At 50.9% G+C, this 17,643-nt stretch overlaps 1 protein-coding gene across 1 annotated transcript in view; it reads left to right on the top strand.

Annotated features, from left to right (window-relative positions):
- TBC1D22A (TBC1 domain family member 22A) overlaps positions 1-17,643 on the top strand; it is a 259,689-nt gene that overhangs the window by 72,484 nt on the left and 169,562 nt on the right. Inside the window, exon 5 of the mRNA XM_070371426.1 lies at positions 16,214-16,284. Coding sequence (XP_070227527.1) covers positions 16,214-16,284 — 71 coding nt within the window. The remainder of the gene's footprint in view (positions 1-16,213; positions 16,285-17,643) is intronic.

The following is a 17,643-nucleotide window of genomic DNA, read 5'->3' as shown; positions in this document are numbered from 1 at the left end:
GGTGCCAGTCTCACAGTGTTTTAATCACTGTAGCTTTGTAGTATAGTCTGAAGTCAGGGAGGGTGATTCCTCCAGCTCTGTTCTTCTTTCTCAAGATCGTTTTGGCTATTTGGGGTCTTTTGTGTTTCCACACAAATTTTAAATTTATTTGATCTACTTCTATGACAAATGTAATTGGTATTTTGATAGAGATTGCGCTCAATCTGCAGATTGCCTTGGGTGTGGTCATAGTAACAGTATTAATTCCCAACCCAAGAACACACTGTGTCTTTCTGTTTGTCTTGTCTTCTGTTTATTTCATCGGTGTCTTACAGCTTTCCGAGTACAAGTCTTTTGCCTCCTTAAGTAGGTTTATTTGTAGGTGTTTTGTTTTGACGTAATGATAAGTGGGATTGCTTCCTTAATTTTTCTTTCTGATGGTTTGTTTTAGCATATAGAAGTGCAGCAGGTTTCTGTGTGTTAATTTTGTACCCTACAACTTTAACAGATTCATTATGAGCTCCAGTAGTTTTCTGGCGGCAGCTTTAGGATTTTCTATGTGTAATATTGTGTCATCTGCACACAGTGACAGTCACGTCCTCCCTTCCAGTCTGGATTCCTTTTATTTCTTTTTCTTCTCCAATTGCTGTGGTAGGGCTTCTGACGCTGTGTTGAGTAGAAGCGGCGAGAGTGGGCCTGCCGGCCTCGCTCCTGACCTTGGAGAACGTGCTCTTGGCTCTCAGTGTTGAGCGTGGTGTTAGCTGTGGGTTTGCCCTGTGTGATGGCCCAGCTCTCCTGATCCCCTCCCATTTCTCTTCTCCTTCGCCAAGCTGACTCCTCCTCTCCGCTTCCTCTTTAAGTCACAGTTGTAACTCTGTGATTATCCCTTTTCCTCCAGGTCAGATTTTCGAGTCACTGTCAAGTCTTTGCCTCTGTGTCTTGATATCTAGTTATTGCTGAAGCCTGTCTGTTCTCGTTCCGTCGGAATGGTCCCGTGTCGCCTCCTTCCTTCTTTCCTTTCTGCCTTTGATGGGCCTGCCCTGGCTCAGACCTTTCTTATTCCTACTCATCGCTGAAGGAGCCTCCAACTGCTCTCCTTGGGTCCCTCTTCCCTCTAATACGTCCCGTGCACTAGCAGGGGGTGAGCCAAGCTGAAGCACTGCTTTCTCCTTGGCTTTAACAGCTTCCTGCTGCTTCCAGGACGATCAGACTCCTCGTATTTAATGCCTTTCATAACGGGCCTCTTAATGACTTGCTCATCCTTCTACTCCTTCCAGACATAGGAACAGTCCTAATGCTGGACTGTTGATGGTTAATCTTTACTTAATGCCTGTGAATAGTGAAGACGGTATCGTGTGTACTGAAATATAAAGTATGCTGATGGTGTGACAGATCACATGTAGTAACTGCTCTAGTGGGTGACTGATAGCAGTGAACAGTCACTCACTCTCTCTTCCAGGTCTGGAAGGTGTCTTTCTGCGTTTTTCCTTTGATCTCAGTGTCCCAGGAAGCCTTCTTATCCTGGCTCCACACAGAGTACCCAAGGCGCACAGGCTGCTCACAGGCCCAGGTGCTGGTTTACTTCTGTTGTCCTGGTATAATTATTAATTCAGTTCAGTTCAGTCCAGTCGCTCAGTCGTGTCTGACTCTTTGCGACCCCATGGATTGCAGCACGTCAGGCCTCCCTGTCTATCACCAACTCCCAGAGTTTACCCAAACTCATGTCCATCGAGTCGGTGATGCCATCCAGCCGTCTCATCCTCTGTCATTATGCCCCCAATACCTACTTCAGACAGTGTATCGTATGGCCACCCTACCTGTATGTAATGAAGAGTGTGGGTTCCAACGTATGAAGTGATGGGCCCACAGCTGCGGCTCCTTAGGCCTGCCCAGAGCCCTAATTTCCTGCCCATCTCCCTTGGCAGGTGTGGGGTTTCAGATTGTCAGGTACCTTGTCTGTGCAGCCATGACGCCAGGAGTTGGGGTACAGGGATGTGGTAAGGCCCAGTGCCTGCCCTTGGGGAGCCCCTGGTCGGGCACAGACAGACGTGGAACCCCATAGTGCTCCTGGCGAGAGCAGAGGTGCGCCCTGGAGACGGACAGGCCGATGGTTTTGGCGGGTGGAAGTGGGTGGTGCAGGCCGGGAGCCAGGGAGGCGGTTCTGTGGATGCCAGTGAACCGCTGGGTGGACCCCAGGACAGGTGACGTTCCACACCCCCTGGGGTGGGGCCCACCCAGGTGGGGGAGCCCTGGTGGCCCTGGGACGGGCGCCTGCCTGGCTGTGCCACGTGGTGTGGGCCCGACGGCGGGAATGTAAATGGTCAGTTCTTGAGTGTGCCCGGGTCGTCTCTCTCTCGATGCCACCCAGCCTCCTTCTGTGCGTTTACACGTGAAATTATATGCAGGGGCCTGTGGGATTATGTTGCTTTGCCTTTGTAATTACATTGCACATTTATCTAAAATTAATTGAGCTTATCTCTGACAAGGCTGTCTGCAGCCTTTCTGCGGGCTGGATCAGCTTCCTGTCTGCCGGGTCTCTCCATCCTGCGTGGGAGCTAGGGGCTGGCCTGCTGGCCTGCGGGGTCACAGCGCGGAGGGGGTCCCTCGGGACAGCTGGGCGCCGGCGCCTCTCTGCTCTGCACTCCTGAGGGTGGGGTTTGGTCCCAGGGGGGTTTCTTGAGTGGCAGATGCCGAGGACGCGCTGGAGGGCAGGAACCAGGAGAGGTCATGATGATCTCGGGGTCCTAGCCAGACCCAGAGATGAGGCAGAAGGCTCTCTCAGGGGCCTTGTGTGGCTGCCCTTGACCTTCAGACATCGTAGCGTCAGAACGATGTTACTTGCTGACCCCTTAGTAGACTCTGCCTGTTGACAAGTGGAGCAGCGGCTGCTCTCTGGAGGGTGCGTGGCTCTGTGTGCGAATATGTATTTCTTAAGGCAGAAGTGGTGGGAGACCGAGGGTCTGTCCTCATCGAGTCCTTCTGGGAAGTAAAGAAGCGAAGCTCAAGCTCCTAATTTGCTTGAAAGGGTTTAGATATTTAACACGAAATAGCAGTAGCCTTTCCTTTAATTAAATGCCACGCAGCACTGGCTGGCGGATCAATGGTATTGAAGGGAAAACAGTGTAATTAGACCTTGTGAAGGGACTAAGAGATGACTGGGCTCTGTGTCAGGGAGGGGCGCGGGGGGCTGGGCTCTGTGTCAGGGAGGGGTGCGGGGGGCTGGTCACAGGACGTGCAGGAGGCTGCACGCACTCTTCCCTGCCATAGACCTGGGAGCACTGGAGTTCTCCCTGAACATTTTGGGGGTACTTCTGGATTTCCTGTTAGTAACGAACGGATGTACCTCTCATTCACTCAGTCCCCTATTATCAGACATTTAGAGCCTATCTTTTTTGTTAACATATCAACAATGTTGTGGTGGCCATCTTTATGCATAAATATTTGGTTGTATTCTGGAGTGTCTCTTTGGGACAGATTCCCGGCAATGAAATGGCTAGCTCAGAGGGCGCGGGTGTTTTCAGCAAGGCTGGGATGTGACCTCGAGGTGTCCGTCCCCATGACAGCTCGTCCCAGAACCGTCTTCGGCCCTGCTGCCTGGTGCAGAGGGACGCGTTGCTTGGATTCCTGTGGCTACCTGGGTGCATGCGCAGGGCTCCGTGAGCATCGCTGGGTCGTGGTGTCCTTGGGGCGGGTGTGTTTGCCTTGTGTCTGTCTGCGGGCCTCTCCAACCACAAACACGCCCGGAGCCACACAGCCTTTGTCCGTTTTTTAGTTCCTGTAATGAAGCCTGGGAATCCCTGGTGGGGCATCGCTGTCCCACGGTCCTGCTGTCTAGGGGGCGGGGGCTCTTCCAAAGCCAGCCCTGTCCTTGCCCTGTGCAGCGCCGATCAGCTCCTCAGTTCTGATCAGATCTCTCTGTCCCGAGGTCCATCATTATGTCCCCTGGAACGAAGGGCCCTCTCACCCGGCTCCACCTGCCTCGGGAGGCAGTTAGGGTTATACTGCTAGGTCGCTTCAGTCCTGTCCGACTCTGTGCGACCCTATAGACGGCAGCCCACCAGGCTCCCCCGTCCCTGGGATTCTCCAGGCAAGAACACTGGAGTGGGCTGCCATTTCCTTCTCCAATGCATGAAAGTGAAAAGGGAAAGTGAAGTCGCTCAGTCGTGTCCGACTCCTAGCAACCCCATGGACTGCAGCCTACAAGGCTCCTCTGTCCATGGGATTTTCCAGGCAGGAGTACTGGAGTGGGTTGCCATTGCCTTCTCCGAGTTAGGGTTATAAATAGCCTTTAAGAAACGCCTCAGCCAGGACTTCTGGAGAATGTCTTTATTGAGATATAATGCCCATGCCAGACAGTTCACTGTTCAAGTGTCTGAGACAGTGGTTTGCCGTGTGTTTGTCGGGTTGTGTGGCTGTCACTGCATTCCGTTTCAGAGCTTGGAGAGAAAGCCCCGGGCCCGTTAGCAGCCACTCCGTGCCCCGGCCCTAGGCACCCTCTAGTCTCCTCTGTTTCAGGGGATTTCCCTGTTCTGGAACTTTCGTATGATGGAGTCTTACACCGTGTAGCCTTTTGAGAATGCCTGTTTAACTGAGCCTAATGTTTTCAAGGTTCATCCATGTTGAGTGTCGATCCTGGAGTCCTTTTTTTGGGCCAAACAGTCTCCCATGGTATGAGTAGGCCACGTGTTATTTATCCATTCACCTGTTGGTATTTAGAGTGTTTCCTCTTTTTGGCTTTCTTTCCAAGTACCACTGCCGCGAACACTCACATACCTACAGGTTTTTATGTTTTCATTCCTGTGGGTGTATCCCTGGGAGGGGAGTTGCTGAGGCGGGGGGTAACCGTTGACCCTTTTAAGGAACTGCCAGCCTGTTTTCTGAAGGGGCTGGCACGTTTCACTTTCCCCTCTAGAAGAGGGCTCCAGTTTTTCTTTTCTCTCTCGTTTTAAATTTTACTGGAGTGCAGTTAGTTTACAATATTGTCTTAGTATCAGGTGTATAGCAAAGTGTCTCAGTTGTACACACACATGCGTTCATTCTTTCCTGGGTTTTTCCTCATATGGGTTATCACAGACGCTCCAGTTTTCCCATGCTGTTGAAGTCTGGTCATCCCGGTGGGCACGAAGTGGCATCTTGTTGTGATTTCAGTTTCCCTGATGGCTAATGATGTTGAGCATCATTTCACATGCTTATTGGCCATTTGTATATCTTTTTGAAGAAATGGCTATTAAGGTCCTTTGGCCTGATTTTAATTGGGTTATTGGTCTTTTAAAATTTGATATCCAAGACTCTTGACACTTAATAGTGTTCATTTTTTTCTAGTTGGTTGCCGTGAGGACCAGCGGGAAAGCTGACTTGGGCTGGTCTGGCTGTTTCCTGCGGCAGCTGGTAGCTGGGTGGCGGGTGGAGGGGCCTAGAGCTTTCCAGGTGGGAGGGTGGGGAGAAGGGACGCCTGCCATGGGAGGAGGCAGGGCTGTTTTCCCGGCATTGCCGCAAAGCAACTTCTGTTTTAATAGGACTGGTTGTTCCCACTGTGAACAAATTGGGTATATTCACGGAGGTAAATTATAATAAAAAAGAGAAAAAGGACAGGAGGAGGAAAGAAGAGTCCTGCTTTTGTGATTCAAGCAAGTAACCGAGTTACAAACTAGCAAAAAGAAGGAAGTAAGACTGCCGGATTCCTTTTTAACGCGGATACGCATAGTCCTGTGTTCCCTTCCCACGGTGACACAGCCAGCTTCCTCCAGTGAATAAAATGCTTCCTGGAAACCTGCTCTAAAATGTGTGAGGGGCATTTCCTGCAGCACCTGTGACCTGAGCAGAAGCAGCAGACACGCCGTGGGGTTGCTTTGTGGTGTGTGTGGCCCTAAACGGGGTCACAGCGCGGGCACGAGGGGCAGGTGGGCGTGAGTCCTGGTTCTCCTTGTGGGGATGTCGCTGTTGTGGGCAGTGCTCTTTGGTGGAGGGATGTTTGAAAACACATAATAAACTTAATATTTAAGAATGTGGTGTATCTCACGTAGGACTTAGCAGTTAATTGCAGCAGTTTCTACAATAAAACGCAGCTCTGTCCTTTTGAAACCGTTCATCTTTCCGGGTCGTGAGATGCAGCGAGGCAGCCTGAGTGTGGACCTCAACTGGCCTTGCCGTGTGTTCTCTGGCCTGTGGCTTCAGGACTTAGTGTCTGTGAGCAGAGGAAGTGGCAGGAGGCCCTGGGGCCCTCTCCCCATCTTTTTCAGGACGCTCAGGGCCTGTGAGCGAGCCGTCCGCCTCCTCTCGTGTGGTCGCCGAATCCCTTTCTGGTGGTGTTGCAGCCCCAGGCCAGGGGCCCGCCCCTCTTGCAGGAGCCCCTGGGCGAGGCCAGTGGTGCCCCTGCTCCGTGGCCAGGGCGGGTGGGGGGGTGGGTGGATGGCAGGCCCACCGCTCAGAGCCCCCTCAAGGCCCAGGAGTCTGTATCTGCCCCCCGTCTCCCCTGTGATTCCTGTCCTGGTTGGGACTCATCTTAGCCCATAAGTCGAGTCAGGTCACCTTACACAGAAGAAAACTGCTGTCCTTCCTTTGGTCAGCGCCACCCATGTCCTCGAGGCTTTCCCTTAGGGCCCCACCTGGGCTCCCTGTCCCCAGCCTGCAGCCCTTGGTCCAGATGCTCCCTTGAGGAAGGCCTTTCCCTCTGTCTGTCTGGTGGACTCACCCCACCTTTCAGGGTCCCTGTGTGGCCTCACTGTGCAGAACCCTCCCTGGCGCAGAGTGTGGACAGGACAGGACTCGCCTCGGTCCCGAGTCCCGGCTGCCTCTTCCCACCCCCAGTCTCCCCTCTCCCTGTTCAGCTCTCTGCCCCTGGAGGACAGGACTCGCCTTGGTCCCGAGTCCCAGCTGCCTCTTCCCACCCCAGGTCTCCCCTCTCCCTGGTTCAGCTCTCTGCCCCTGGAGGAAGGTTTGTGCCTCTCAGTCTATTCTGAGGCCTCTAAATGTGCATGCCTTCCCTGCCTGAAGGGAAACCCTTTAGATAATAGAAAAAAATTACAGCCGGGAAAGTTATTTTGCACAACTTTTAGGATGTTAATTGCAGCAATTAAAGGTCATCGAGCTTGGAGTCCCAGAATTCGAGCTTAGAGTCCCAGAATGCGTAGAGAAGCTGGCAGGCAGTGGGGCGTCCGGGCCCCTCACCTCCTCTTCTTGCTGCCAGAGAGGAGCTGGGAGAGGAGCCCTCACCGTCGCTCATCGCTCCTGCCCTCCGGCCTGCAGGACCCTGCACAGCCGCCCTCCGGAACTCTTCAACGCCATCACGCGGCCAGGAAAACAGTTCCCCTCCCAGCTCCGTCTCCTGAAGGGAAACCTTGTTCAGATTTGCCAGAGGCCACACAGGAAGGCGTTTTTTCATACTGTTCATGGGGTTCTCATATAGCTCAGTTGGTAAAGAATCCGCCTGCAACGCAGGAGACCCCAGTTTGATTCCTGGGTCAGGAAGATCCCCTGGAGAAGGGACAGGCTGCCCACTGGAGTGTTCTGGCCTGGAGAATTCCACAGACTGTACAGTTCATGGGGTCGCAAAGAGTCAGACACGACTGAGAGACTTTCACTTTCACTTTCGTGGGGTTCTCAGACCACCTGACCTGCCTCCTGAGAAATACAGATAGGAAGCAACAGTTAGAACTGGACATGGAACAACAGACTGGTTCCAAATCGGGAAAGGAGTACGTCAAGGATGTATACTGTCACCCTGCTTATTTAACTTATATGCAGAGTACATCATGTGAAATGTGGGGCTGGATGAAGCACAAGCTGGAATCAGGATTGCCAGGAGAAATGTCAATAACCTCAGATATGCAGATGACACCACCCTTATGGCAGAAAGCAAAGAACTAAAGAGCCCCTTGATGAAAGTGAAAGAGGAGAGTGAAAGAGTTGGCTTAAAACTTAACATTCATAAAACTAAGATCACGGCATCTGGTCCCATCACTTCATGGCAAATAGATGGGGAAACAATGGAAACAGTGACAGACTTTATTTTTTTGGGTTCCAAAATCACTGCAGATGGTGACTGCAGTCATGAAATTAAAGGATGCTTTCTCCTGGGAAGAAAAGTTAGGACCAACCTAGACAGCATATTAAAAAGCAGAGACATTACTTTACCAACAAAGTTCCGTCTAGTCAAGGCTATGGTTTTTCCAGTAGTCATGTATGGATGTGAAAGTTGGGCTTTAAAGAAAGCTGAGCACCGAAGAATTGATGCTTTTGAACTGTGGTGTTGAAGAAGACTATTGAGAGTCCTTTGGACTGCAAGGAGATCCAACCAGTCCACCCTAAAGGAAATCAGTCCTGAGTGTTCATTGGAAGGATTGATATTGAAACTGAAACTCCAGTACTTTGGCCACCTGATGCAAAGAAATGACTCTTTTGAAAAGACCCTGATGCTGGGAAGTATTGAAGGCGGGAGGAGGAGGGGATGACAGAGGATGAGATGGTTGGATGCCATCACTGACTCTATGGACATGAGTTTGAATAAACTCCGGGAGTTGGTGATGGTCAGGGAGGCCTGGCATGCTACAGTCCATGGGGTCGCAAAGAGTAGGACACTACTGAGTGAATGAACTGAACTGAACTGTGGTGACGGGATTTCCCAGGCGAGAATACTGGAGTGGGTTGCCATTTCCTTCTCCAGGGGATCTTCCCGACCCAGGGTTCAAACCTGTGTCTCCTACATGGCAGGCGGGTTCTTTACCGTTTGAGCCACCAAGGAAGCCCTTGCATTGTGTGAGTCAGCTCCTCCTCTCCCAGTAGTGTTTCATCATTCAGATTTGTGTCGACACTTCTTCAGTTCAGTTCAGTCGCTCAGTCGTGTCCGACTCTTTGTGATCCCATGGACTGCAGCTCGCCAAGCCTCCCTGTCCATCACCAACTCCTGGAGCTTGTTCAAACTCATGTCCATTGAGTTGGTGATGCCATCCAAACATCTCATCCTCAACCATGTCATCCTCTGAACTGGCTGCGGCCCGGGGCGAGGGCAGGTGTGACAGGCTCCTCCCGGCAGCGGGACTGGAGAAGCGGGGGCCGGGTGATCCCTCCTCCTGGGCTCCCCATGGGCTTGGCAAGAACACACAGGGCACCCGCCACCCCACTTGGCAGAGGCCCGGCGGGCCCATCGGGACCCTCCCCCGACTCGGGGCCGGGAGGCGCGAGCAGACATTTCGCGTCTGCTCTCGTCTCCTCCTGGATGCCCTCGTCCCTGTTTATGACACTGTTCCCTTCCTGTTGTGTCGATGAGGTCAAGGGGGGCCGGCAGACGTAAAGCTGCTGGGTTGTGGCGTGGCTTCCCGGTGCCTCTCCAGCAGCGGCTCTGGGGTGTTCCTGGCATCCCCTCCTGCAGAGAGGAGGCCGCCTCTGCTCGGTGTCCCGCGTCAGCTGTGCACCTTCCTCGAACTGCTTCCCTGAATGCAGTGTTACACTTTCCTCCTGCTTGCAGCGAGCCCCTGGAGGGTAGGAAGGGGTCTGATCGTACTCTCCCAGGCTTCTTTGGAGTGATCGGTTTTCACGGACCGGATAAATCAATGTGTGAGATGGACTCAGAGCAGGGGGAGCGTGGAGGTGGCTTTGGCCCCAGGGGCAGCTTACCCAGAGGGGCGCTCAACATGTGCCGGTCAGAGCAGGCTGATGGATGCGCCTTGCCCATACCCTGGCTTCTAGGAGCCAGAGATGTGCTTGGCAGGCTCTCTGAGGCTGGAGACAGCTCAGCTTCTGTATTAGGTTTGCACGGGAGCCTTGGTGACGGTAATGCGCGTGCATTTCTTATGTGTCTTGGAAAGATCTACAATTTTATCGTTGTACCAAAGTGAATCAGGCTACAAACAAAATACTGTGGTGAAGAGTCCAGCGTTCTTACTTTACGCATTTTAGTAAAGTATTAAAGAGTTTTCCAGTCTCATCAATTTATAGTAGTATTTTATAATAATACAAAATGTGTGTTCTTTCTTGTTTTAAAATGTTTTAAAACATTAATGCATTTTCACACTAATGCATTTATTTTTGTTCAGTGTCTCTGCCAGATTTTAGTACTACCAAAGTTTTAAAAAATAAGACTTAAAACCAGTTCAAAAGAGTATTAGAAAAAAAATAAATTATGGATTGATGTTTCTATTATTCCTGGCTTTTCAGGGGAAAAAAAGGTACTTATAATTAGGAGTTCTTTGCATACACCATTCTGTGACAGACTTTTGGTTCCGTCTCAGATGTGATTTTACATCCAATTAGAACAAACGAGCCCCAATGGCTGCGTGGTTTGGGCTCGTGGAGAGGAATGAGTAATTACATCCGGAAGCCTAGCAGGATCGAGCTCTTGGGTTTGTGTGTCACGATACTTTCCCGGGTGTTGTTTCTTTCTTCCATGCGAGGATTCTGTGACTCAAGCAAGGAAGGTATTTTTGTTTTGTTACAAGTTTTAGAGGAAGGAACTGGGGCTCAGGAGAGATTTAGAGGACTGAGGGAGGCCGTAGAGTCTCACTGGCCACGCTGGGCCTGGAGCCCACGTCTGCTGAATCCACAGCCAGTGTCTGTTGCCCTGCCCCTCTCTGCTAGGTCAGCCTCCGGGGGAATCTTACTGAGAAGGGAAGACTCACAGCACATACGAGTATGGAGTTGTGATACTGGTGTTGTTTCCACAAAGATGGTTCCGAATTTTAGTTTTTAGAAAGCAAATGCGCGATTGTAGAAGATTTGCTCTTTATTTCTCATTCATTTCCTGCTTATTAAAGCACGTGTCACATTTTAGTTTTCTCTTGTAGACGACTAGTGAGTCTGCAGTCTGATTCCGAGAAACATAGGGACAGAGAGCCGGCAGAAAAGCCAAACACAGGCTGTCACCATGAAGACTCAGGCAGCTGAAATAAAAGGTGGAAAAAAGATCTGCCAGGGATGTGCTACTCATAAAAAAGCTAATTTGTGAAATAATATCAGAAAAAAAGCAAACATCAATACAAAGAGGGATGTCTCATAGCGATAACAGGTTCAACTCGTTAAGTAGAGATGTCTTTCCTAAATGTGTTTGTCAGAGTCATGGGTGTAACAGCAATTCATTTTTTACAAGCAGAGACAGTATACTTTTCTATGAATACATCACAGTTTGTTAACATATCCGCCTGCTCACAGATTGTTCACAAGCCTTCCCCCCATGGAAAAGCTGCTATGAGGGTCCTTGTGGATACTGCACTGTGGGCCTGCGTTTCCAGTTCTGTTAGGCAAATATGAAGTAGTGGAGCTGTTGGGTCATGGGACAGATATATGTTTAACTTTACGTAAAATAAAAAGCCCTGCCATGTGGCTTTTCAAAGTGGTAGCACAGCGTCGGACGCGACTGAAGCAACTTAGCAGCAGCAGCAGCCTTTTATCCTGCCCACCGTTATTTTTTAAATTGATGTGGAGATACGTGTTTCCAGCTGCCTTTTGCATCAGTTTTGTTAGACCACATTTCTCAAGGAATATGTCCATTTCATGTAAATTTTGAATTTATTGGCATAAAGTTGTCACCAGGATCCGTTTATTATTTCTTTGTGGCTGTAGGGTCTGTAGCGATGTTCCTTTCTCATGTCTGACACTTTTTCCCAGTGGTCAAGTCTACCTACAAGTTTTTATTGATTTTTTTTTGTTTGTTTTTAAAGCAGTTTGCTTATTTCCATGCTTATTTTATTTCCCTTCTTTTAGTTTAGCTTTGTTTAAAATCCCTCATCTTTTCCTAGCTTCTTAAGTAGAACCTCATTGCCTTGAACCTTTATTCTTTTCTGATTTAGGCTTTTAAGGGCATACATTTCCCTCCGGGCATTGTGTTAGTTATATCCTACACATGTTGATATCTGTTATTATCATTCAGTTTGAAATATTTTACAATTTTTTTCTTGTGATTTCTCTGATTTATGAGATATTTAGAAGTATGTTAATAAAGTTCCAAATACTTGAGGATTTCCTGGGTATCACAGTAGAGTGATTTCTCACTTAAGGCATCTGGTCAGATAAACCTGATGTTGTTTTGAGCTCTTGATGCTTATCACGACTTGCTTGGGCAGCACATGTGGCCCGCTTGGTAAATACGCTGTGTGTCCTTAAAAAGAATGTGCATTCTTCAGGTGGTGGATGTGGCGTCCTGCAGACCAGTTAGATCCAGTTCACATCTCCCTTTACTGGTTTTTAAAATGCCTATTCTGTCGGTTGCTCAGGGAGGGGCACCGAAATCTCTGCCTACGATTGAAAGTTTGTCTATTTCTCTCAGGGTTTGCTTCATGCATTATGAAGCTATATTATTAGGTACACACATTTAGGAAGCATATCTCTGCTTAACGAGTTGAACCTCTTATTGTTACGGAACATCCCTCTTTGTACTGATGTTTGTTTTTTTCTGATATTATTAAGCAAATTAGCTTTTTTATGAGTAGCACGTCCCTGGCAGATCTTTTCCACCTTTTATTTCAGCTGCCTGAGTCTTTATGGTGACAGCCTGTGTTTGGTTCTCCTTTCAGCGCTCTGTCCCCGTATTTCTTGCAGACTGCAGAATCACTAATCGTCTAAGAGAGGAAACTAAAATGTAAGAAAGACTTCAATAAGCAGAAAATGAATGAGAAATAAATAGCACATCTACAGCAGTGCATTTGCTTTCTAAAAAGTAAAAGTTGAAAACATCTTTATGTGAACACCAGTGTCCCACCTCCATAGTCATCTGTAGTGTGAGTCTTTGCTTCTCAGTAAGATTCCCCCCTGGGAGGCTGACACTGCCGATGCTCCGTGACCCAAGGAGGCAGAGAGGGGTAGGCGTGTTAGCAGCGTGATCTAGCCCTCATCTGCCTCCTCCTGCTTCTATCTCCGAATTTCCTTTCTGGTCACTGCCCTGCTCTCACTGCCACCCTCACGGCCACCACCACCTCTGCCTTGGGCTTCGAAAGTAGGCCCTTGCCTGGTGGTCTTGTGACCGCTGGCCCCTCTGATCCTTTTTCCACACCGTGGTCAAGCCCTTGCGTGTAAGCTGTTCCTGGGCCTAGAATGTTCCCCTTGTGGCCCCCTCTTCTCTCAGGTGGTCTCTCTGCACCTCTGGGTCGCGTTTCAGCTCTGACGCCCTCCAGGAGACCTTGCTGACGGGGTGCACCTCCCCCTCAGGACTTCGCCACGTCCCTCCCCTTGTGCTGTGAGCACTTACTCTGGTTGAGACCTCCCCCCTCAGGACTTCGCCACGTCCCTCCGCTCGTGCTGTGAGGAGACCTTGCTGACGGGGTGCACCTCCCCCTCAGGACTTCGCCGCGTCCCTCCCCTCGTGCTGTGAGCACTTACTCTGGTTGAGACTCTACCTTGGTCCGCCCTTGGACCGAGAGGTGAGTTCCCCGCGTGTGGGGTCTGCGTGACGGTCACCCTTGTAATTAACTCCCCTGCCCTGCTGGCCCCAGGGAAGCGTTCCTTAGATACTTGTTAGCGTCCGTCAGTGACCTCCGTGTTTTCCTGTTTCTTTCTGTCTTCAAGTAAAATCTTACTGTTTTCTTCGCATGGTATTTCTGGTGCGTTTCTTGTTAAGCTCATGCCTGTAACCTTTTCCACTTCTTTTTTTGTCAGTAGAGACAAGCTATTGATTTTTTGACTCTTGTATCTGCCCGTCTTGCTGAACTCAGAACCTGGGGTCCTCCGTGTCTCTGGGTGCTGTGTGCCTGTCTGCTGGCTTCATCCTCAGGCTGGTGGTGGGGTGGGGGGCTGCCGGCCCCCAGCTTGACATCTGGCACCACCAGCATTCAGAGGAAGCAGAGATCCAGAGATCAGAGATCTAGCAGGTCCCCAGAGAGCCAGGAGAACTGTCCTCAGGCGCCCCTGCTCCTCTGCGCTCTCTTCCCAAGGTTCAGATGGGGTCCCAGGCCCATGGCCAGATTGGCTGCTGGTGAGGGCGTGGCTTTGCCCCCATGCCAACCAGCCCAGCCTGAGTGTAGAGCAGGTGGGTGGGTTCGTGCCCCAACCTGCTGGGGGGTGTGTGTGTGTGTGTGTGCCTCCATGCCAACCAGCCCAGCCTGAATGTACAGCAGGCCGGTGGGTTCCTGCCCCTGACCTGCTGGGGTGAGTGTGTGTGTGTGTGTGGTCACTTTGCACAGTCAGGATTCTGCTGGAAAGGTGGAAGGTGCAGATGGCCCTGACCGGCTGGGTATGTGTGTGGTGGTGGGGGGAGGGGGGCGTCACTTTGCACAGTCAGAATTCTGTTGGAAATGTGGAAGGGGCAGATGGGCCTGGGTTGAAAGTCCACACGTGACCCCTGTCAGAGTGGCCCTGGGACTTCTCCCACCCACATCCTGACACCTGGATCAGGTTGGAAGATCTCCTGGTGTGCAGCGGCCTTTTCATTCCTGCAGTCTTACTGATCTTGGACCTTCAGTGGTGTTTCAGTCTGCTGAGGTTTGATTTTGGACCCTTCTGTCTGTGAGATCTGTCTGCATTAGCAGAAGCCTTCTTAGTAATGGGAGTCCACGGTGGGGAAGGACTCGGGGACATGAAGGCCCCTTGGTTTGCGTGCCACCACGGCCGAGTCCCCTCACCTCTCTGAGCCTGTTCCTCCATCACTCAGTAGGACCGTGGCCCCAACTAACTCAAGCTGCCTGGAGGACCTCATACCCGAAAGCTCCCTTTCAGCACCAGAGTCAGAACCGTGTCTCACTGTGTTGACTGAAGGTACCGTCTTGCGAGGGTCCTTCATGAGGAGAGAGGTTCAGAGGACATCAGTGGTGGAGATTTCTCTAGGCTTTCTTCATAAACAATCCTCAGAAAGCGGGCCCATGCAGCCACTGAGGCCCCAGGAACGTGATTGGTAAACATCGCATTATTGGTGTTCGGATATTAGGTTCCTGCTTTTCATAATATCCTCAGGGAACTGGGGAAGATTTGATATTTTCTGAGATTGCCGTGAAACGCAAGTTATTGCTGGTGCCGTCGCCCAATTACTCTGTACTTATTTTACTTAGACTTTAGTAATTGGAAAGAGATTAGATGTCAGGACTTTGTATTTTGTTGATTCTATTACCAGAGTTCTTCTCTTTAATCATTTCCTTTATTCCTAGTATTAATCATTAGCTCTGAGCTGTTAAGGGAAGAACCTAACTTAAAGGAAAGAAATAATTACTTCCGTTTCTGTAGGTCTGACTGTTAGGTACCTACAGATTGAAATGTGTTCTCTGGCCATTCGGGGCCTGTGATGGAGGCACTCGAGGAGACCCCGAAGGTCGGGAAGAACCTGGGGCCCTGACTTACCCGCTTCCCCAGGCTGCGCCCTGACCTGCTCTTGTCCAGGCGCCTCTGTCCATGCCAGCCCCGCCCTCTGTGACCACCGCCCAGCCTGGGGTGTTTGTCGGGGCAGCTGTGGCTTGCACTGTTGACGCTTGATTGTCCCCAGGGTGTGATGTGGCCACATCCTTAATCAGTGCTGTGTAGACACAAGCTTATCTCCACGAACTGATGTCTTTCAAAACCCCTACTGACACAGAGAACAGATGTAGAACCTGGGCTGGGGAGGAAGGAGCGGGTGGGACGAATGGAAGGCGGGACGTGGCGGCGTGTACACTACCTCCTTAAAGTCAGTGACCCGTGGGGGTTTGCCGTGCGACTCGGGACTCACACCGGAGCTCTGTAACCACCTTGAGGAGTCAGATGGAGTGGGAGGTGGGAGGGAGGTTCAAGATGGGGGGGGGACACACACGTATACCTCTGGCTGACTCGTGTTGATGTATGGCAGAGACCAGCACAGTGTTGTGAAGCAACTATCCTTCAATTATAAAGATAAATCTATTAAAAAAAGTCTGTCCTGAGAAGCACACCTCATGTAGGTCTTCTTAAAGAGTAAGTGGTGAGAGTGACAAGGGATGAAGGAACGGTGTGAGCTGGGGGCGGGGGGAGAGAGGGAGGGGAGTGGGTGTGTGGGGAGGCAGGAGGCTGGGGGAAGCGTGTCCTCTGCCCCTGGCCTGTCCCTGTGGCTCCAGGGACGCTCGGGCCGTGTAGAGCAAGCGTGTGCTAAGATCTAAAGGCAAACAGGTCACGTTTAGCTTGGTTTGAATAGAGTGGTAACTTCTCCGGTGTGTTGAAAACAATCAGTATCTGAAATTGTTCTCATTTAGGTTCATTATGGTTTCATTTATGGGGCTCCTTGCCCCCCGAGGAACTGGGGGAGGATGTCACCGAGGGGGGAAGCTTTGCCTGCCATCCGTAACCCCCTTCTTCCCGTCTCTTGTGTTAACAGAGGAGCTCAGGAAGCTGAGCTGGTCCGGGATCCCCAAGCCCGTCCGTGCCATCACGTGGAAGCTGCTCTCAGTAAGTTGCCCCCCTCTGTGCCCCCACCCTGCACACCCTGCCCAGGCACCGTTCTCCCACGAGGACAGGCTCTCCCGGCCCGGGCGGGCTTTGAGCCCCACACGTGTCCCAGCTCCACCTCGCAGATCCGGCTTTGGCTGGGGCTGTGATGGCATTTCCTACCCTTAGCTCAGTTTCAGGCTTGGTTTGCCAAGACTGGGAGAAAATGAGGGTAAATCATAACGGCTGTGTTCTTTTTCTCTGATCTTATTATTTTTAAAGTCTTTGTGGTGTTTCCAAACCTGTGTTATAAAACGGTTCCAGCATAGAAGATTCTTTCAGCTCTGAGGACTCAAACAGGGAAATCTTTTAAAAAGCATCAGTGGTGATGGTGTTAGACCAGTGTGTGTTTGTGTGACGGAGGCTGGGCTGTGGCTCCCTCACACCCAGTGTGGAGCAACACATTCTGGGGGCTTCGGGAGAAGGTGGGAGCTGGTTCTCGCCCTGAGTCAATGTCAGAAGTGAGCTTGGCCCTGCTGAACATCTTGGGAGTCGTTTCTAGACAGCTTTCTTCCCGTTTCCTTTTTTTTTTTCTTCCTTGTTATTTTGGGAACTAAGTCAATAGAGACCCCTAAGAGTTTGCCCTAAATTGGGTTGGACTTTCAGTATTAAAAGAGTCTTTCTTGCTAATGAGCTTTAATAAATTTGCAGCTTAGTACCTCGTAATCCTGCATGCAGATGCAGCTCCGAACAGTGAATATTTATTGATCAAATATTCTCTTGCAATTAAAATTAGACCCGCTGCAATTGCTAATGTTTTTGTTCGGTGTTTTTTTATTTTAAGCGTTTGTATCTGGTTTTCCCAACATTCTCTAAGAGAGGCTACAGGCTTTCCAGGCCGCATTTTAGGAAGTTCGCATTTAGGAAGACTTTCCGGGTCTCTGTGGAGGTTTTGCATTTGTGAAGGGTGTGCTCCTCCTGGTGGAAAGCCCTCTGTGAATTACGTTGTCCCGGCCTCTTCCTTTAGCTCCCCGCCTCTGCAGGTCATGGTTAGACACCCTCACACGCTGCCCAGTGACTGCCTTGGAGGAAGAGCCGCCTGGGGTCAGTGGGCAGAGGGGCAGGGGCGATGTGAGATCGGCTCGGCTCGGCCGGTCTGAAGCGGGGCGGGACGGTGGGGAGGGTCTGTGACCAGCGGCGCTGGGATGCAGGAGACAGAGTCTGGCCTTCTTGACGTTCGTTCACGTCACCACCGCCGGTTACAGGGGCCCCTGTCCAGAGGCGGAGGGGAGCCGGACTCCAGCGCACCACAGTGGGGGCCTTGGGTTGGTCAGGGGTGCAGCGGGATGTGATCGGGGACCACAGACCGTGGCATGCATG

The sequence above is a fragment of the Bos mutus genome, chromosome 5 (genome assembly GCF_027580195.1).
Source record: "Bos mutus isolate GX-2022 chromosome 5, NWIPB_WYAK_1.1, whole genome shotgun sequence".
Lineage (NCBI taxonomy): Eukaryota > Metazoa > Chordata > Mammalia > Artiodactyla > Bovidae > Bos > Bos mutus.
Note: the sequence above shows the minus strand (reverse complement) of the source record. Positions and strands in the feature narration are given on the sequence as shown.